At 35.3% G+C, this 23,000-nt stretch overlaps 1 protein-coding gene across 1 annotated transcript in view; it reads right to left on the bottom strand.

Moving 5' to 3' along the window:
• SHC3 (SHC adaptor protein 3) overlaps window positions 1-23,000 on the bottom strand; it is a 225,722-nt gene that overhangs the window by 75,527 nt on the left and 127,195 nt on the right. The window contains 2 exon segments of the mRNA XM_044657594.1: window positions 657-807; window positions 5,439-5,565. Of these exon segments, the coding sequence (XP_044513529.1) occupies window positions 657-807; window positions 5,439-5,565 (278 nt within the window).

Raw genomic sequence — 23,000 nt, forward strand, 5'->3', positions numbered from 1 at the left:
CAAAGAATCATGCTTACTGGTTCCAAAATATCCTGATATTTTTAATCTACCTCATATTCTTTCTTTTCTTTTCCGCATCCATACCGCAGGGTGGCATGTTGGTGACTATGATGAGGAAGTCATAGTGGTTTCACTATCAAGAAAGAAACTTTTTTAGACTAAATCATTCTATTTCTTTCTCTGCTCCTAACCCCATTTCATGCATTGATCTTTTAAAAGCATGTAATAAATTGGAGGAAAGTGGGGTTAAAAGTAGGATTCTCAGATCTCAAATCTATGTATTAACTAATTGAGTATCACTAAACAAGGGGAAAATGTATGAGTCTATCTCTAGGTTGGAGTTGTATTCTATCACTCCCAACCCAGAAGTAAATTTTTAGAAACTTGGTGTGAGAAGAGCATCATAAAATGATGCAAGTACTAATGTAATTTGTGTTGAACATGCTACTAATTTTCACTTTTCATTCAAGTGTCTCAAAATTCAGATAATTTAGAATCAAAATATTTTCACATTTTTCTAACACAAAAAGATCCCATGAAAGAAACTGAGATAAACTGCCAAAAGAACATAGTTTGAGTAAAAGATCTATCTGAAATAAATGCATCCTTCAGCTCACTAACCCTTCAGTAAAGGAAAAATAAATCTTCTGACCTACCTTGCTTGGGTCAGCAGTACAAATTCTGGTTTTTGATCTAGCATCAAAAAAACCTTCTGTATGGGGCACTTTGTTTGGAATGCTATTATAATATGGATGTTCTGTTCTTTCTCCTTCGTCCTCCATCCATGGCTCATCCAGACTTTGCCTGCTGTGAGAACAAGTTTGATACTGGCTTTAGTGAGGAAAGTATGCTTGCAATCAATCAATTAATCTAATGAATATGATTCATACTTTTAATAAGATAATTTCAACATCCATATAGTCTACAGTATATTTTGTCAACTAGCCAGCTTGCTCTAAATTTTGGCCACTTTTTTTTTCTGAAACAGCTGCCAACTATTCAAATGAGCTGTGCTCAGAAAAACTCAGCCTTTCAAGTTTTCTTCTGGTTCTGTACTGGTAATAGAGTGCATAGGAGTGTGCTCCACCCTCTACCCTCAGCCATACTCTCTATTTCTATCAGGCCACTCCTAAAACTCCATGATCCTGGCTCAAGCTGAAAGTGTACATCTTCCCTGTTACTGTAGAAGAGGAGAAAAAATTCTGTGTAAGAAACAATATGTACATTTCTCTTCCCTTCTCAACCCTGTGGTATCCTAACTCCTTAGGATGTATATCAGTCAACGTATCAACCATCAAGAAAATGAGCGTTTATTAAATGCTTACTATAGAGTTACAAGGCTCAGCACTGGAGATAAAAAAGACCCAAAAAAAAGAAAAGAAAAAAATAAATAGAACTTACTCTTAAGGGTCTTACATTTTAATGATAGAGACAAATATAAACATATAACTAAATGAAGAACAGATGTAAAACAAATACAAGGTAATTAAATATAAGGTGGTTTAGAAGGAAAGGCACTAGTAGTTGGGGAAATCATCAAATGCTTTCCTGGGTTAGTGGTAGTTGAGCTGTGTGAAAAATCTGAATAAATGACAGCACAGAGAACATCACTCTTTTACTTTATATACATTTTATTTTTAATAATACTTTTGTTTTCATATAATCTTAATTTGACAATATAGGTTCCATATCAGAGAATTATCTCTTATAAAATAAAAAATAAAAAATTTTTTAAGTTTGTCTACCAGTTAAGAACATGAAAAGAAGATCTATTCTACTCTTGCTAACTCTGGATCCTGAGATTCTGAGCTTTGCCTGGGAAATACTTAATGAGCTATGATTGTCTCCAATTCCTACTACCTCTCTCTACATGAATCTTATCTCTTGAGGCCACAAAGTTCCTATTTTCCTTCAGATGCATTCTTTGGAGGTGCTTCAGAACTCTTCATGTTTGCTCTCCAGATGAGTTCACCTCCCTGTGTACAACTCTTCTTCGTGTGTCTCATATATTCTTCATTATTTCATATACCCAGTGAAAGTAATTTCTCCCAGTTACTTCTTTCACCAAACAACAGTTTTTTTCTATGGTGTTTGAGTGTATGAGTGGGAATATGAGATTGTGTGCATGTCTATAGCCAATGTCTAAATATTTGAGTATACCTATAGATGTTGTAAGATCAAAAAGAAAGATGGTGACTGGTTAAGCAAAGGAGTATATTTGAAATGTGAAAGAAAAGAGATATGTCAAAGAGAATAAGTAAATGGTATGAAGTCCTTGAGAAAATGGTATGTGTATGATAGTGCAAGTGTGAGAAAAGAACATAGAGCTGAGAAACTAAGAAAGAAAAAAAGATATGACTAGATGAAAGATACGGGTGGGACAGCTGGGATATTAATATTTTTAATGTCTACACTTGTACTATGAAATGCCACAGTACCAAGGTCACCTCAGGGAGAATTTTAGCCATTTAAAAATATTTTCCTTTTACTTTCTTAATATTCATGATGCTGTTCCACAATAGCTATAACATTCAATGGCTTTTAACCATTTTGAGATTTGACATAACTTTGTTCTGATTGACCACAAACTGTCTGAAAGAGATGATAGTTTGGAAGGCCATTCCTTTAGCATTTAGCATCAGTTCTGCCTTGTAATCAACCAATTAATGTTATTTTCCATTTTGTTTTTTAAAGCATGGTTCTCCAAGCTTTGGGGATTGGAATTCTATATCCTCATCAGGAACAGATAACCTAAAAATAAGTGACCTATGAAATATCATTTTGCTATGCAAAATGGAGACCAGGATGAGTGAAACCCAATAGTTTTGGAATTTAGAACCAACCCAGATGCCATGAGCCAGAGGTCAAAAAGCCAGGACTATAAAAGAGAGAAACTAGAACAAGAAACTCTCTCATTCCTGAGAAGGGACCTGGATGGTTGGGTGGATAGGCCAAACCAAACCTACTTAGGTCATCTGCATCCTGTTCCAATACTTATCACATCCTCAACTTCTGGACAAAGCTGTGCTATATATTAATCTTTGAACATCAAAGAAAAACAACATCAAGACTCAATCATTCTGGTTAAGGCCAAAGGTGCCTGGCCTGGCCAGAGTGCCACAGAGAGGGAAACCTCTCCAGCAGACAGTCTCAACCTGATTGCCCTTGTCTGACAAACCTGATCATCAGTAGTTTAGTGAAGTTTCCCCAACACCTCTTTCCTTCAACCCTGTTCCTTTCCCTGAGTTGTTATAATTAAATCTTAAAAGTCTACTTAAGTGAAAGTCATCATTATCCTAAGGATCAATAATTTTATCCTTGGGTCTGAGGGAAGGGATTGCTCAAGCAAAGTCAAATAGCAGTCACCGGCATTATCCATTTAATCCATAGCTTTATCCATCAATCTAAACCCAGGATAAGCAACCAGAGAATCTGTGTGATCCAATTCACAGCTCTTTACTTGATCACTTATTCCTGGGCACTGTTAGGTGGGAGTTGGGTGTTTAGCTGAGCTTCAAATACTTTGTGGGACCTGGTGTTCACCTAGGCTTCCCACCTTCACTCAGCTCAGGTCCTTATGCCATCAAAGGACCTTGGGCCATTTCTCCATCAGGCCCTATGCAATATCACCATACCACTCATAACACCTAACATCCTCTGAACTATCCAAACACCATCAAATAATAGTGCTCTAAAGAGTAACGGTTCAGTTTGCGCAAGTTACTCTAAGAATCTACATTTAAGGATTCATTAATCTAAAGAACCAAATTCCAAATGTGAAACAACTAATGGAAGAACCAAGCAATAGTTCTCCTCTTCCCCTTGCTGCTTCTCCAAACTCTGGGTTCTTTCCATGAATTTCACACAAAGTGGTGAGAACAGTCAGAAACCTAAAGTATCATATGTTTTAATTCTTAATTTTTCAGTCTTAAGATTCAATAGGCCCAAACTAGAAACCAGATCTCCTAACTCTCAGTCCTGTGCCCTTTTCATTATTTCATGCCGCCTCTTCAACTTAGGAGATCTAAAATTTGTTCCCATTCCAATATGCATTTGAAATTAATTTTTCACAAAAAAAGTGAAATCTATTAAGAAAATGTTGCTAAGAAATAATCATTGAGATCAGATCCTCTGTATAGTAAAAAAATTTTATTCTTGGAACCTGGGAATAAGAATACTACTTATGTGTCCTTGCATGTAAGTGCATGCTTTTTAAAATTATTTTTGATAAATGAAAAACAAAAATAGAACTATTCAAGAAAGATGAAAGCCAAAAAAGAATATGTAAGATCTATATTATCATTAAAGGAAATATAGGAAATGTATCTTTTTTATCAATTCCAAGAATAAAACATTAGAACTAGGGATCACTTGCCCTCCTCCTCAAAAGATGAATTTCAGACGAGTAAAGAAAGTCATAGTTTGGATAACAGACTAAAAATAATGGAACAAAGAGATTGTGCAAACTAAAAATATCCTTAAATTGTTCTAAGAAGACTTAGAAAGAAGCCCAGATGACACACATATTAACAGGTTCTTAAGGGAAGGTAGACATTTCAAATTCTTAATTTTTTAAGTTTCACATTGTGGATTGCAACCACTACCACACATTCATGAGTCCCTAAGGTCATAGCTATAGAGCTGGAAGAGACTTTAGAGGCCACTAACTCCAATCCTTTCACTTTACAGATGAGGAAGATGAGGTACTGAGAAGTGAAAAGACTCACTCAGGATTATAGCTAGGATTGAACTCAGCCTTTCTCATTCCATAGCCTAACCACTGGGCAATAATGTTTCTGTCTTAAACAGGAGGTTAGACCAGGTGAATCCTAACTCTAACTAGCTCAAAATGACATTTCTTGTTTTATTTTATCTCCTTATAATATAAGGAAATTATGGAAAAATAATTTAAGCCATTATATAATTGTTAGCTCAAATATGGCTCTTATAAGGCAAAGGATTGATATATAGATGATGGTATTGTTTTGAACTGTAAACTTCCAGAAAATACAGACTGTCAGTGCAATAACTTCATTGAGTAGCAGGCACCTACCAAAAAGAGGAAGGTTTTACAAATTGTTTTTCATTGATGCTGATAAGACAAATGCAATGAGAAGTAACATGAACCTGGTGAAAAGTGACACATGGAGGCATTCCATAGTTGCAGGGTTCATTCCAGGAAAGAAAAACAATTATAATGGAATAGTTTTTAATGTAACCTTGGTCACTATAAAATGGTTTTCCCAATGTTGAAAGCATTATTCAAATGTTGAAGTTTATCTGTTTATCTCCTTATGCCATTATCATATTATATTCCAGGTGATTCCGTTAGCCAAAAATTTAGCAACCTTAATGCAAAACACTATACTAGAAAATTGCTTTCCCCTTGTGTGCATTTTTAAGAACACTGAAAACAAAGCAACACACATTTTACTTACCATTCATGAAGTACGGGTATCTTTGAAGGACATTGTAAATACTGCTTGAATCGGAGCTCAAAAGCTTGACCTATAGTTCTGATAACATCCCGAGCCAGGCTATCAGAGCATTCCAGTATATGGCAAGCTAATGGAAGCAAGGAAAATAAAATTGTCCATGCAGAAGACTTTGTGTATACTTTCCATGCTTTATGACAAATAAAGCTTCCTAAGATTAAACACTATTTCAAGAAATTCCTAATATTTTCAAGGTAAGTTGATTGACTCACCATATTTATTCAGTCATATGACAGCTTCATAAAAATTCCTAGAGTTAAGATACTTTGAAACTTGAAAAGTAACCACAATCGCCCTTGACTTAAACAATTTCTTGAATTTTAGACTTTATCACAACAACAAAATCAAATAAATAAGGTTTTGCCTTTTAGACCCTCAGCAGGGAGATGGGAATATTCAACTTTACCTAACTTATACAGATTAGCTGTAAAAGTGGCTCCAAAATAAGTGATAAATAATATATCTGATTTGTTAATACACAGACATAAGACTTAAGGTCCCATGAAACTTATCATTTTTATTTTTTTTGTTTATTAAATTTTTATCCCTTTTGTTGTTTATCCTACATTTACTGATAGGTTTGTTTCTCTTACATTTCAAGTTTTTAGGGTTATCAAAATCAAAATATTAATAACCAAATAAATAGCCTATCATTTGAGAGCTCTTGCATACCTAGCTCTTCCAGGTTTTCTGACTCATCACCAAAAAAGTCCTCTAATGGGTAATTAATTTCATTAGCATCCCCTCCCCTCATTTATAGAGACAGACAGAATATCCATGCATGTTAGGTGCAACAAATGTTAAAACAATTTGTCATTGGTGGGAAGGGGTCGAACATTTTGCTAAATGCTTGCACTGTAGGGTTTTTTTAAACTCTTACCTTCCATCTTAGAATCAGTACTATGTATTGGTTCTGAGGCAGAAGAGCAGTAAAGGCTAGAGAATGAGGGTTAAGTGACTTGCCCGCAATCACACAGCTGGGAAGTGTATGAGGCCAAATTTGAACCTAGGACCTCCCATCTCTAGGCCTGACTCTTAATCCACTGAGTCACCCAGCTGCCTCCCACTGTGGGGTTTTACAAATATTATCTTATGTGATCCTCAAAACAACCCTGAGAGGTAATATTATGATTCCCATTTTAGAGTTGAGGAAACTGAGGTAGAGGTTAAATTACTTATCTAGAATCACACAGCTAATAAGTGACAAATGTTGAATTTGAACTCGGGTATTCCTCACTCCAGGTCCAGCATCCTATTCACAATACCACCTATCTATCTAGGTAAGAGCACCAAATAATAATATGAAAAGATAGTAGCCTTCCTCATCTGATATTGAACTGTTACAAATTCTATTTTCTTCCCATCCTCTTCATGGAGAAGCTAATGATCATCAAAAGGGCCAAAGAGTAGTCAGGAGGAGAAGAAATATAATAACTTGAATAGGTCTTATAAATTGTAATCAAAACTAGTGTATATAACCAAGAGATGACATTCTTAATACACTTTGCCCTAAACACAATAAAGAAATCTTATCATTAGACGAGAGGTCAGCAACGTATGGCTCTCAAGCCATATCTGGCTCTACCTCCCAACCAGCCAGTCTGGGCAGAGCGCCCAGGATATACCCCAGGGGGCCCTTCAGCCCCCCACCCCATATTCTAGCACCTTCCACCTCCATCCTCCTCCTTCCGCAGGCGTTTATGGCTCTCACGGCCAAAAAGGTTGCCGACCGTTGCATTAGACCATTAACCTTTAAATTTTTACTAAGGAGAAGTCACAATATGGGCAACAGGACAAGTTTGACTAGCAAAAGAAAAACTGAATTCAGAGTCGTCAGCTATAATCCCACATTTTTGTGTAAGAGTCTATCTAAAAAATATAAAGAACTCATAAAGGGGTTATGAAAATGAATTTCCACAAAAACATTTGAAATACTGTGAAGGGTAGGTTTTTAAGTAAATTCAGAAATTTTCAAATTCTAATTGTCATTTTTGCATCATTTTAAATTACTTGTCATTTTTTCAATTTGCTTGACATTTTAAAAATATAAATTCTTATTTCCAAAGAGATTTAGTTAATACTATTTTAAGGAATTTTTAAGAATTCTTTTCTTCACATTAAGGGTCATATTAACAGATGACCATTTTATTGCAGCCAGATCACATAAATAAGCAATGACTACTCTAAAGAGTATGCTATTTGAGCTTCAGGTTGATTTATTTAAGGACTGGATATTATAACAGAAAAATAGCATGTTTCAATAATTAAAGTGCGTGGAGTATCCAACCATCTGAGCCCATGCTATAGCTCATTCTTTAACTTACTAAGTGACTTCAAGTGAGCCTGAACCACTCATAATTTACTTTCTAATTTGTCAAGTGGGGACACTTTGTGAAACATAAAAAGGCTATGAATTCAAATATCTGTGAAATACAATAAGCCTTTCCAAAAAAGAAAATGTTTCCAATACAAAGTGCCTTTTGATATTATGCTTGAAGAGATTTCCTGCAAAAGAGGAAATGCTTTTATCTTATAACCTGTTTGTTTTTAAAATATTTTTCTATGTATTTATTCTAAAATATGTCTTTCCTTCCTTCCCCCATGTCACCTTTCCAGAGACTTGTAATGCAGAATGTACAATCTTGGTAATCATTCCCTTGGCAACTGACAGAGCTATACTAGGCTTAGAAATAGAGATATGAAAGGTAACCTTATTAAAATATGAAAACTAAAAGAAGAGGAAAAATACAAAGAAAGTATTAGCTTCTCCTACACAGACTGGTTCTTTGCCTTCTTGGAAAGGTTACAATAATTTGAGGTAAACCATTTCCATAATAAAAGTCATCTTCCATTCACTTAGTTATTTGTCATTTAATGATAATTAAATACTTATGGTTCACTGAATACCCTGCAGAAATGCACAAGTTAGAGTCTTATGAAGTATCCAGCAGTTTATATTATTAGTAGGTTTTATTCTCTCAGGACATAGACATTCTCTCAGGACTCTCTATGACTCCCTCTAAAATCAAAATTAGTTCTTTACATAGGAAGAGGGGAAAGTGTTTAACAGGAAAATTAACTCAAAGATAATATTTGAATCACATTATTATTTCTATTCCTTTGATATTTTAGGTCATAATTTCATGTATGGGCACAATGGATGAAATTACACAACACTCAGAGATGTCTGTTGGTATTTTTATTATTATATTTATTATTTGACATGCATTGAGCAGCAACCTTTGGTAAACTCAAATCAATTTTTAGATGGTATAAATTAATGCCTACTAATACGTAAGGCTACATGACTATCACAATTAGAACTTTAGGAATGTTAACATAATCTATGAAATTATGATATTAGAAATGACCTCTAAGGTCCCTTCCAGCTCTAAATTCTATGATTGAATGAATGTGAAAAGGGAAATAGGAGTCAAGGGTTATGGTCTGATAACTAGGACTTTCAGCTCTTGTCTGTTTACTGGATAGAACAGGATTTAGATAATATAATTCTAAACAAGGATACGATCTCAAAGAAAGCTTTATATGAGCCAAGCAGGAGAGATAACTTTGAGGAACATTTGGGGAAAATTCAGTATATAGATCAGTGGTTCCCAAACTTTTTTGGCCTACCGCCCCCTTTCCAGAAAAAAAATATTACTTAGCCCTCTGGAAATTAATTTTTTTTAATTTTAATAGCAATTAATAGGAAAGATAAATGCAACTGTGGCCAATCACCACTCCCCTGGATCGCTGCAGCACCCACTAGGGGGCGGTAGCACCCACTTTGGGAATCACTGATATAGATAGTTTAACAAAGATATTTGTTGTACCCACTGGTTATATTTTTAATATTAGATCAGAAAAATTACTAACTGAAACAATATCTATAACAAATTCAACAATGGTACAGAGGACAGTCCTACTTCAAGTACAATTTCGATCCTACAGAGAGTAATGATTATAAGGGAGTGGAGGAATGGCTCCAGGAGAAAAAGAAAGGAAGTAAATATTTATCAGCTATCTACTTTGTACTAGGTACTGTACTTAGCACTATACAAATATTATTTCACTTGATCTACTCAAAAACCCTGAAACATAAGTTATTATTATTATACCCATTCAAAAGTTGATAAAACTGAAGCAAGCAAAGGTTAAATGACTTTTTTAGGGTGACACAGCTTCATCTCGGGTCTTCTAGTTTCCATTCCCAGTGTTCCATCCATTTTGTCACCTAGTAGGAGGGGATTAGCACTACAAGAATACGAAGAGTCAGGAGCTGAGGAGGTGAAAACCACATGTCTATAAAACAATAAGGTGAGTTTCAAAGATTGTGTTAGGGATCATCAGAAAGACAATGCTAGGAAGTGACTCCTTTTCCAGTTTCCGTTGATAAGGAAGTCAGATTGTGGGTTATAAAATATTGCCAATCAAATCTACAAAGAGCTACACTCTTCAAAAGTCACTAAAAAACAACAACAAAACACACATGTACACATTGGTTAAGCAAATATGTTAACTGACACAACTGGAGATATCCTTATTAAGAGAGATCACAATTAGTTTATGTAAAACAGAGGAAATAGTCAAATAACATCAGAAAAATCACTAATGAGAGAAATGTACATGAAAATGACTCCAAAGTACCACCTCATTTCCATGAGGCCAAGAAATCAAAAAAGGAAAAAATCAAATATTGTAGAGAATGTGAAAAAATAGGTAATTAATGCACTGTTGGTAGAGCTGTGAACTAGTATAATCATTGTTGAAAGCAACTTGGGACTATGACCAAAAAGCTATTAAAATGCATAGAACAAATACCCTTTGATCCAGCAATAGGTTTATACCCCCAAGAGACTAAGAAAATAGAAAAAGGGTCAACAGGTACAAAAATATTGATACCAGCTCTTTTGTGGTGGTAAATAACTAGAAACTGAGGAGATGCTCATAAATTAGGAAATAGCTGAACAAGCCATGGTATAAGAATGTCATGGAATATTATGGAATATTATTGTACTATAAGAAATGATGAAGGAGAGGGCTTCAGAAAAATCTGGGAAGACTTATATGAACCGATTCAAGATGAAGTCATCAGAATCATGACAACGATTTATACAGTAATAGCAATATTGTAAAGATAGCCAGCTTTGAAAGAGTTGGTAACTTATCAACACAGTGACCAACAAGAATTCAAAGGGGCTTGTGAGGAAACATGCTCTCCATATCTAGAGACAGAACTGCTGACTTCATTGTACTGATTGAAGCATATTTTCTTCTATTTTTTTCTTTATTTTTTTAGAACATAGCTAAAGTGGAAATATATTTTACATGCCATTTATATTTATAATGGACTTTTTCTTACCATTTTAATAAGTAGAGGAATATGTAAAGGGAGGTAGAGAATTTGGAACTGGAAATAAAATATAATTGAATTTAAAATAAATAAAATTAAGGAGTTAAAAAAAAAAGAAAGAGCATTAGAAAGTCTCCCCATCAATCTTATCTTCATAAATTCTGGGTTTCTGATAATGGTGCTTTCAATTAAAATAGGAAAGTAAAGGAGACAAGGTGATGACATTTGCAAAGCCAAAAATGGAAATAGAAATCATCTTTTAAATGTATTACAAATAATAAAGAAATAAAGAAAATTATTTCCCCTTTGCTAAATAGCCACAGTAATTCAATAATAGCTGTCATCAAAAGAATTAAATATGAGGAGAAGGTGACAGTTTCCCATTGACTTTATTTAAAAAATAATTTAATCACAAGGGTAAGAATGTAAATTGTAAAGACATCTACTTGAGTTCCAGAAAATCAACTTTGAAGGTTTAAGATAGGGGAGATAGGATTAGAAAGTAGTTCTGAAAAAGATGTTGGAATCTTAGTAGAACACAAGTTCAATATGAAAAAGGAGGACTGATACGGCAGTCAAATGAGTTGGATTAAGTTTTGGATTAAGTTTCTACTTTCTAAATAGTTTCTTTTTTTTTCTTAATAACAAATTTCCACCTAAGTTTTCCAAAGTCATGTGGCATATTGTCTCCTCCTTTTTTCTCTCCCCTTCCTGGAGCAGACAAACAATTCAATCTGGGTTATGCATGTATTATCAAGCAAAACACGTTCCCATATTATTCATTTTTGTGTGAAGGGTTACATTTTTGATGTAGAAATTTGAACAAAAGTCAGGAAAGCAGTTTCTTACGCTTAGTTTATTATTAGAAAAGTACAAATAGGAAATAGAATGGAGGAAAGTGAGAGTTATCTTACAATAGCTCATAATTATACCTAAGATCCCAATCCTAACTAAAATTTTTCTAAAAATCCCTAAATCTTACCTGCCTTCAAGGGCAGTGTCTTCGGCCATTGTCAGGCTCCAGTCTAACTTTTCTACTCTGACTATCTAATAATTTACCCACTATCTATCTACATATCTACCCAAGATAATCAATAATCAATAAGGCTGTTAAGGCCTTAAATCCATTTCTCAGTCTCCAACTGTCAGTCCCAGAGAGAGACACTACCCACACACTCCCCTCGCCAGAGGACCCAGAGATCAAAAATCCTTTCCAGCTGCCAGCAGTAACTAACTTTTGGCCACATCCTTCTGTCACCAACTGACAGTTTGCACAGCAGAGGGGCTCTTACTCAGAAATCTTTTTGCTCCCTTGACTTTTAAATATAAAAAGGGAGAAATTAAGAAAAATTCACTTAACATTTGTAAGCAAATAATGTAATAGAACCAAAACCCCAAAACAAATACCCAAATAAGATCAAATAGATCATATGTTTTCACTTGTATTTCTACTCCAACAGTTCTTTCTCTAGAGGTAGAGAGAATTATTTTTCATAAATCCTCAGAATTGTCCTGGCTCACTGTAATGCTCTTAGTAGAAAAATCTACTACATTTGATCATTCCACAATATGGCAGTTAATGGGTATGATGATATCCTGGTTTTACTTATTTCATTATGCATCAATTCACATAGGCCTTTCCAGTTCTTTCTGAAATCATCCTGTTCTTCTTATAGCACAATAGTATTCTATCACCATCATATACCACAATTTATTCAGCCATTCTCCAGCTAAGGGACATCCTTTTAGTTTCCAATTCTTTGCCACCACAAAAAGAGCAGCTATGATTATTTTTGTACAAATAGGTCCTTTCCCACTTTTTTTAAATCTCTTTGGGATACAGGCTCAGTAGTGGTATTACTGGATCAAAAAGTATGCATTCTTTTATAGCTCTTTGGACATAATTATAAAAATTGCCCTCCAGAATGATTGTATCAGTTCACAACTCCACCAGCAATGCATCAGTGTCCAAACACCCTCCAACATTTATAATTTTCCTTTTCTGTTATATTGGCCAATCTGATAGGTGTGAGGTGGTAGATCAGAATTGCTTTAATTTGCATTTCTTTAATCAAGAGGAATTTAGCACGTTTTTATATGATTATTGCTACCTTTGATTTCTTCATCTGAAAACTTCCTATTCATATCTCTTGACCATGGATTTTTATAAATTTGATTTATTCTTCATATATTTAAGAAATCAGACCTTTGTCAGAGAAATTTGTTATAAAAACTTTTTTCCCAGCTTATTACTTCCCTCCTAATCTTAGTTGCATTGGTTTTGATAGTACAAAACCTTTTTAATTTAATATAATCAAAATGATTCATTTTACATTTTGTAGTGTTCTCTATCTCCTGTTTGGTCATAAATTCATCCTGTTTCCATAGATCTGACAGATAAACTCTTCTACATTCTCCTAATTTACTTATAATGTCACTCTTTTTGTTTAAACCATAAACCCATTTTGACTTTATCTTGGTATAGGGTATGAGATATTGATCTAAACCTAATTATTGTCATGTTGTTTTCCAATTTTCCCAGCAGTTTTTGTCAATTAGTGATTTCTTATCCCCAAAGCTGGGATACATGGGTTTATCAAACACTAGATTGTTGAGGTCATTTACCCTTAGACTATTCCATTGATCTACCCTTCCGTTACTGCCAGTAATTGTTTTGATGATTACTTGTACAGTTAAGATCTGGTAATTCTAGGTCACCATCCTTCACATTTTTTGTCATTAGTTTTCTTTCAAGTTCTTGGCCTTTTATTCTTCCAAATTTTAAAAGAATATATAAATATAAGTTAATCTATGAGAAACCAGTAGGTGTTTTGGGCAACTGCTACTCACAGATTAAACTCACAAAGAAGGATAGGGTATCAGAGCCTGCGTAAATCTGATAACCCTTTCACTAAAGGAATAGCAGTTGGAATTACTGGTCTCTATCACAAACCAGGGAATAACACTCACACACTATGGGTTCTTTGAGGTGAGAGAAAACAAACAGGAAGGAAAACAAAATAGTTTTAATGTATAAAAAGGTTAAGGAGAGTGGGAGAGGTATTTCTATAACTAGAATTAGCTAACTGACAAGAAATGGAGTCCTAAGAGAGTTTCATGGAGTCACTGCTGGCTGGACTTCTCCTCCAAACCCTTCTCACACCAGCACTGACAGTTTCACTCCTACCCCAGTTGCATTCCAATACAGAATGCTCAAAGCTGACAGACATTCTATTCCCTAAATTACTTCATTACACAGATGAATTTTGTTACAATTTTCTAGTTCTATAAAAAGTTTTTTTGGTAGTTTGATAGGTATGGCACTAATTTATGTAAGATTTTCATTTTTATTCTATTAGTTCAACCTACTCATGAACAATTAATTTTTTTCCGATTGTTTAGATCTAATTTTATTTGTGTGAAAAGTGTTTTGTAATTGTGTTCAAATAATTCCTGCATTTATCTTGGTAAATAGATTCCCAGGTTATTTTGTGTTGTTTAGGGTGATTTTAAGCAGTTTCTCTTTCTAATTCTTGCTACTGAGTTTTGTTGGAAATATATAGAAATGATGACTGATTTATGTGGGTTTATTTTGCATCCTGCAACATTGTTAAGGTTATTAATTATTTCAACTAGCTTTTTAGTTGATTTTCTAGGATTCTCTAACTATACCATTATATCATCTGCAGAGAGTAATAGTTTAGTTTCCTTCCTGCCTATTTTAAATTCCTTTAATTTCTTTCTTCTCTAATTCGTAGTACAATATTAAATAATAGCAATGATAATGGGCATCCTTGCTTCCCTCCTGATCTTATTGGGAAGGCTTCTAACTTATCCTCATTGCAGATGATATTTGCTGATGGTTTTAAATAAACACTACTCATTATTTTAAGGAAAGGCCATTTTATTCACAATGTTTTCTAGTGTTTTCAATAGGAATGGGTGCTTTATTTTGTCAAAGGCTTTTTCTGCAGCTGTTGAGATAAGCATGTGATTTCTGTTAGTTTGATTATTGATATGATAAATTATGCTGATGGTTTTCCTAATATTAAATCAGACTTGCATTCCTGGTATAAACCCTACTTGATCTTGGTGAATAATCTTTGTGTAATATTGCTATTGTCTCTTTGCTATTATTTTAATTAGCCCCTTATTTGTGTCCTGAAAAGAATTTTGTAGGACTCCTTCTTTGCTTATTTTGCCAAATAGTTTGTATTGCTTTGGGATTAATTGTTCTTTAAATTTTTGATAGAACTCGCTTATGAATCCATTTGACCTTAAGGATTTTTCCTTGGGAAATTCATTAATGACTTGTTCAATCCCTTGTTCTGAGATAGGATTATTTAAGAATTCTATTTCCTCTTTTGTTAACCAGAGCAATTCATATTTTTCTAAAAATTCATCCATTTCACCTAAATTTTAAGGTTTATTATCATATAATTGGGTGCAAAAGTTCCTAATCATTAATTTAAATTCCTCTTTATTAGAAGTGAAATCACCTTTTCATTTCTGATACAAGTAAATTGATTCTCTTCTTTCTTTTTTTAATCAAATTAACTAATACTCTATTTTATTTGTTTTTTCCTAGAACAAATTCCTTGTTTTATTTATTAGTTTATTTTTTTTTACTTTTATTAATTTCTTCTTTGATTTTTAGGATTTCCAATTTAGTCTTTAGCTGGGAATTTTTAATTTGCTCTTTTTCTAATTTTTTTTAGTTCTAAACATTGATATGTTTTTTCTCTATTTTATTTACATAAGCATTCAGGGATATAAATTTTCCCATGAGTATTTCTTTGCCTGCATCCCATAAATTTTGATACATTGTCTCCTCATTGTCATTCTCTTCAATGAAATCAGTGAGTGTTTCTGTGATTTCTTCTTCTATCTATCCATTTTGAAAAATTCGATTATTAATTTTAAATATGCCTCTCAATGAACCTTTATTGATTATAATTTTATTGCACTCTGATCTGAAAACATTGCATTTATTATTTCTGCTTTTCTGCATTTGGTTGCAAAGATTTTATCCCCTGGTACACGATCGGTTTGTGTATATGTACCATGTGCTTCTAAAAAGAAGGAATATTCCTTTTTATCCTTACTCAATTTTCTCTATAAATTTATTCACTCTTAACTTTTCTAAAATTTCATTCACTTCCTTTACTTCTTTCTTGTTTATTTTTTGGTTAGATTTATCTAGTTCTGATAGGGGAAGGTTTAGGTGCTCCACTAGTATAGTTTTACAATCTATTTCCTCCTTAAGCTCCAATAGTTTCTCCTTTAGAAATCTGGATGCTACACCATTTGGTGCATGTCTGTTAAGCACTGGCATTTCTTCATTATCTATACTACTTTTTATCAAGATGTAATTGACTTATATATCTCATTTAATCAGATCTATTTTTTCCTTTAGCTTTTCCTGAGATGATAATTGCTATTCCTGCTTTTTTTCTCACCTGAAGCCCAATAGATTCTGCTCTAGCCTCTTACCTTTATTCTGTGTGTGTCTACCTGCTTCAAAATGTGTTTCTTGTAAACAACAAACAGTAGGATTCTGGTTTTTAATCCACTCTGCTATCAGCTATCTGCTTTATGGGCAAGTCCATCCAACTGACATTCTCAGTTATGATGACCATCTGTGTATTCCCCTCTGTCTTGATTTCCTTTTTTAATCCTGCCCTTTCTCCTTTCACTCCTTCCCTCTACACCCATGTTTTGCTTTTAGTCACTCCCTCTTTCCCCTTCCTTTCCCTCATATTACTACCCTTCCCAACACCACTCTTCTTATTCCTCTCCTACTTCTCTGTAGGGTCTCTTAATGACCTCCTCCAATTTCATCTTCCCTTATATTTCTCCCCTCCCCACTACCCCTTTTTAATTGCCCATATAATTCTCTATAGAATAAGATAGGATTCTATACCCGAATGAATCTGGAGGTTCTTCCCTCTCTGAACCAATTCCAATGTGAATTAGGTTTAAGTTTTACCCAACACTACCCTCATCTTTGCCTCTACTATAATAGTATCCCTACCTCCACACCTCTTGTTGTGATATAATTTATCCCATTTTACTTTTCTCTTCCCCTTTCTCTTAATATGATCCTCTTTTTCATCCCAGTTTTTTTTACATAATATCCTAAAAAGTTAACTAACATATTTTCTGTCTAGTATTATAAGGAAAGGAGAGAATGGGTGCAAATAGGTAAGAGAGAGATTTTGCACTGAGAGCAGTGTGCAAGACATTGCTGCAAACCTGGAACCACAGAGCTGGTTCTGGAATCTGGGGAATATATAAAATAGTACACAGAGTGCTGCCAAGGGTCTTTTGGACTTTCGATTGGAGAAACAACCTGAAGCTGACAACTTCCCCCTGCTTGGGATCACTACAATCTTAGGAGGGGGGTTGTTTCCTATCCCCTTAAAGCCAAAGCTATAGATCTTGCTGTTCTGTTGGCATACAGCATGCCTACCTGTGATCCACTCCTGTTCCAGTGTCCTGAGAAAGTGTTCCCAGCTGCTTGATCTCTGCTGGCCAGCCAGTAAACTGTCTGTGGGACAGGCCTGAAGTCATCCTGGATCTAACCCAAAGAGGGTTGATCCCTGGAATAAAGGGGTCAGCCTAATTACACTAAAAGACTATAAAATCTAACCAAACATTATCTGAGAGGATTGTTATTTCAGGTAGTAGTTAACCAGGATTTTCTAAACAGCCAGAGTAGTGGTAGGCAGCCAGAAGACAACTCTTCGCAGGGTTCTTAGAAAGGGAGGTGGTTTAGTTAGAACCCCTTAGATCAGGGTAGTCTATTCCCTAATCCTCCCTTCAAGTTTACTTAGGTTTAAAATAAACCCTGAAATGTTTTGTAAACTAAGAGTTTGAAAAGTGAGCTGAACCCTATTGAGGCCTGTATGGGTCTCCTCACTGTGGGATACCCTCAATCTTGGTATCTCACCACTACAAAGCAGCCTGAAAGACTATCCACCTATTTTACTATATATACTTCTTCTAACTACTATGACAATGATAATAATTTTTAAGCATTACAGATATCATCTTTCCCTATAGGAATATAAATAATTTGATCTTATTGAAGCCCTTAAATTTTTTCTCTTCCTTATTTATCTTTTCATGCTTCTCTTGAATTTTGTATTTGGACTTCAAATTTTCTGTCTGGTCTTTTCTTCAGGAATGCTAGGAGTTCTTCTATTTTATTAAATGGCCATACTTTCTTCTGAAAGAATAGAGTCATTTTTGATGGGTAGGTGAATGTTGGTTGTAAAACAAGTTCCCTTTCCTTCTTGAATATATTCCAAGCCTTCTGGTCCTTTAATGTGGAAGCTGCCAGATCCTATGTAGTCCTGACTAGGGCTCCATGATTTTTGAATTGTTTCTTCTAGCTGCTTACAGTAACTTCTCCTTGACCTGGGAACTCCTGAATTTATCTATGACATTCCTGGGAATTGTCATTTGGGGATTTATTGCAGGAGGGGATCTGTGGTTTCTTTTAATTACTATTTTACCATTGTGTTCAAGAATATTAGGGTAGTTTTCTTGAATAATATCTTGTAATATGATGTGTAGGCTTTTTTTGTCATGAATTTCAGGAAGTCCAATAATTTTAAATTGTCTCTCCTGGATCTGTTTTCCAGGTCAGTTGTTTTTTTCAAAGAAATATTTCCTATTTTCTCCTATTTTTTCAATCTTTTGATTTTGTTTTTTTGTTTCTTGATGTCCTGTGAAGTCATTAGCTTCTATTTGCCCAATTCTAATTTTTAAAGACTGGATTTCTTCTATGACCTTTTGATTCAAAAGGGATGGGTCTGAGTTGCTCTTTTGTTGCTGTAGCCTGCATCCTAGGATCCTGAAGTTAGTTTATGCATAGTCACAGGATCTGGTGAAGTAGATGGGGGACGTGGTCAGCCTCTGAATGCAATTATGCTTCCAGTTCCCCCTTATCCCATGAAAATCAACTCTGCCTTCCTTTCAAGATACATTCAGCCCAGGAGCACCCTTACTCCATCTTGCTATTGGTTTTTTACTTCTGTCATTTTGAGGTACTTTTTAAGGATTGGTTTGGAAGAACTGTCAAAGCAGTTTTAGCTTTTGCTGCTACTGTCTCCATCTTGAGTCTCTAAGTAGTTTCTAAGAATAAGGAGGTTATAGTCTCATTGTACTCTACTCTTATCAGACCTTATCTAGAGCATTGATCCAGTTCTGGGCAACATAGTTTAAGAAGGGCATTGATAAACTAGAGTATTCAGAGAAGGTCAGCCAGGGTGGCAAAGGGCATATAAAGATGACTTGAAAGAAATGAACATGTTTAACTCAGAGAAAAGAAGACTCATGGGAAACATCTGAGATGTATTAAAGCATTTAAAAGGCTGTCATGAGAAGGGAAGTTTTCTTTTGATCCCATAAGGTCAATCTGGATGGAAAAAAAAAGAAGTAAATTTAGGCTTTACATTTTTTTCTTTAAAAACAACCTCCTAATTAGAGTTATCTAAAAGTACAATGGACTATCTAGAAAGTTTAGGGGTGTTGAAGTAGAGGCTATATGATTTTTTCAGATATGTTGAAATGGAAATTGTTCAGTTTGAGGTTTGAATCAGAGAGGGAATAAGTGGAACCTGAGTTCAGTTTAAGCTTAATTTTTTTTCACTTTGTTTTTCTTTTTTCTTTTTTCCAATATGGCCAATATATAAATGCTTTGCATGATTTCACATGTATAACTGAATCATGTTTCTTGCCATCTCAATGGGTGTGGGGGAGAGAGAGAATGTAGAATTTTTAAAAAATTTAATGAATATTAAAAATAAACAACAAATTTATTTTTATATTAGGGGCCATCATATGACCCCTAAGAAATAACAACAATAACAACAAATCCCCAACTAATTGCTGTAATACAATGAAGCTATTAGAGACAAATGGGTTAAGAAAAGAGTAGTGAATACTACCCTAGTCCAGGACCCCTACCAAGTTGCCACTTTGGAAGAGTAGAAAGAAAATAGGGAATGATCCAGTGAAATGAGAATTCATATTTTTTAAAAAGGAAAATGGATGAATCAATAATTCAGAAATGGATAGCTGTGATTTTGTCAACCAGATTTTACCTCATATCTACCATACATACAGTACTAAGTATTAGAAAAAATTAATTACATTGTAAACCCTTTGGAGGAAATCAAGTATTGATCATGAATATGATAAATCCTGTAAATTCCTTTATATTCTAATATTGTATTCTATTATATTCTAATATTCACATGAATCTTTCTCTATGAGGCTTTCAATGGTTTCTGTCTAATAGTAACACAATTTTGATCAAACCTAGTCAATTAATCATATGCACTACTGGTTGTTTGAAATATGCCTCAAAAGTGGTCGCTTCAAGATCATAGTCAGTATATTTATTTATATTTAAATACAAATGATTAAGTCAAAAACATTATCTTAAAAACTAATACAGGTTCCAGGGTGGAGTGAAGATGTCAGAATAATCCTCAGCAGCTCTATGCCACCAAGAGAATCCTCTACAACCAAGTTTAAATTATTGCCACAAAATGAATATAGGAGTGAAAGAACCAAAAAGGAGACAGAGTGAAACAGTTTTCAAGAAAATAAAAACCCAAAAAGTAGGCAACAAACATCTGGGCACTCGGGGGAGAGGAGAGCAGACCCAGCAAGAATCTATAGTAAGTAGGGAAGAGCAAGCCAAGAGTGAGCCACAACCCCCCACACCACATCTCCTCTCTGAGGTTCAGGAACCTATACCCAAGCCAACATCCAGACCTAAGACCCTGCTTAAGTAAATAGAGGTATGAACTAACCTATATCCCTCAAAATTTCAAACCTGTGGAGAAATCTGGACCCCAGGCCCAGGGAATTCTAGTCTGGGCTTGGGATAAGGACTTAATTCATACTTTGGGGTGGATGATAGTACTAAGTAATAAGTACTGATCTTTTTTTGCCTAAAGTTCAGGGCAGAGCTCCAAGACAGGGCAATCAAGGGTGTGCCAGATTAGATCAAGTACACAGTGAAACCAAAAACTTAAGACTAAGTCTGAGGCTAGAATTTGATAAGCCCTTTGTGAAGATAGAGGAATAAAAGATAGGGGAAAATGCAAAGGTTGTCTCTAAAAGGGAGAGAGGAGAATTTAGCCATAAACCCTGGAAAAGATTCCAGAAGAGGAAGTTCTGCAGAGGAGGGTTTGGGGAGTTAACTGAGAAAAACTGTCACTCATGAACTGTCCTTTCTCTGAGCTAGGAGAACAGTGGCTCCATCAACTCCCGGAAAATAACTTTTTGGAAAAACTAGGAGGTTCTTGGGTTTGGAAGAATACCTAGGAGGTGATCTGTGTTTCTCTGAAGTGCTGTGATCAATCTGACTGTAGACAATTTGGCTAAGGTAAACCAAAGGGTTTTACATCTGGGATTTTGGGTTTTACCTAAGAAGCCAAACACAGACTTGGGGAAGGACTCAGTCCACCTGAGTCCATTCACCTCAGTCTTTTAGAGACAATCTAGGATATTTAATTTAGCAAGGTAGTCGGATGGTTTTTTGGGGTTTGAAAGAATAGGAAGTGACTAAGAAGGGTTTAAAGAAGATCAGAAGAGCTCTCTCATGAGAGGAGCATAGGAAGTGGGAGGAGATAGAGCTATGTAGAGTTAGGATCTTACCTCCATTTCCCTAACCTTAATAAGTAAAATAAACTTGGTTTCCTATAGTCTCAAGGGTGCTTCACTGTGCTTCACTGGCCCTGGGAAGGTCCCTAGGTGGGTTTTTTCAAAACCAATTCATCTAGGTACTTCCCAATCAATATATCTTCTTTGGGAGGTATATTTCTTTTTTCAACTTGAACTGATCAAGATCAGCATGAGATCAAAAGCTTACACCTAAGCCTGAGGCAAGTCTTTAAGCCATCAGCATCTCAAGGCTCATCTAAATCAGCAGGGGGAGGGAGCTTTCAGAGCTCTCATCCCTCAGACAATCACATCATCCTGCCCAAGCCTATCTATAATTAGATAGGGAAAATGAACAAACAACAAAAAAAGCACCTAACTCTAAAGAATTTTTATGGAGAAAAAGAATAAGACACAGAAAGGGACAGTAAAAGCAAAGGAAACACACCAAAGGTCCAAAAGAAAAATATGGATTGGACACAGATTCTGGAAGAACTCAAATAGAACATCAAAAACCAATTGAGGGGCAGCTGGGTAGCTCAGTGGATTGAGAGCCAGGCCTAGAGACCAGAGGTCCTAGGTTCAAATCCGGCCTCAGACACTTCCCAGCTGTGTGACCCTGGGAAAGTCACTTGACCCCCATTGCCTACCCTTACCACTCTTCCACCTATAAGTCAATACACAAAAGTTAAGGGTTTTTAAAAAAAAAATTACATTATAAAAAAAAACAATTGAGAAAGGCAGAGGAAAAATGGGAAAGAGAAATTAAAGTGATGAAAGGAGAAAGGAAAGTGATGCAAGAAAAAATGAAAGTAATGCACAAAGAAATGGGCCAATTGAAAAAGGAGAACCAAAAATTGACAGAGGAAAATCAAGCCTTGAAAAATCTGAATTGACTATCTAGAAATTAATGATTTCATGAGAAATCAAGAAATAATAAAGTAGAATCAAAAGAATGAAAAATAGATGAAAACATAAAATATTTTATCAAAAAAACAACTGACGACTTTCACTTGGGCTTCCGGGTTAAGATGGCGGCAGAGTAAGAAGCAGCTCTTAACCTCTCCTGACCGAAACACACAAAACTCCTCAAGGGGACATAAAAACAAGTCCAGACGAACGGAGGAACCCCACAACAGGGCACAGCGTGGAAGGTACATGGAATCGAGACATTTCCAGGCTAAAAAAGGGCTCTCAATCGCGGGCTGCGCAACCGCCCCACCTCCATCCCCTCCACACTCACCTATAGCTCCAAACCCAGCTAAAAAGAAATAGAGCAAGTTTGGGGCACCCATCGAGTCATCGGCAGCTCTGGGACCTGTTCCTGAGAGCAGCAAGACTTAGGACCCCATTAAGTCAAGAACGCACGCGAAATCTGAGCGCGCGGGAGCAGAGAGTGGACGCTGGGCGCAGAGTGCCAGCTGAGCAGAGGCGTGGGTGACTGCTGAGCAGAGGCGTGGGTGGAGGCA

This window comes from Gracilinanus agilis, chromosome 1, assembly GCF_016433145.1.
Source record: "Gracilinanus agilis isolate LMUSP501 chromosome 1, AgileGrace, whole genome shotgun sequence".
Lineage (NCBI taxonomy): Eukaryota > Metazoa > Chordata > Mammalia > Didelphimorphia > Didelphidae > Gracilinanus > Gracilinanus agilis.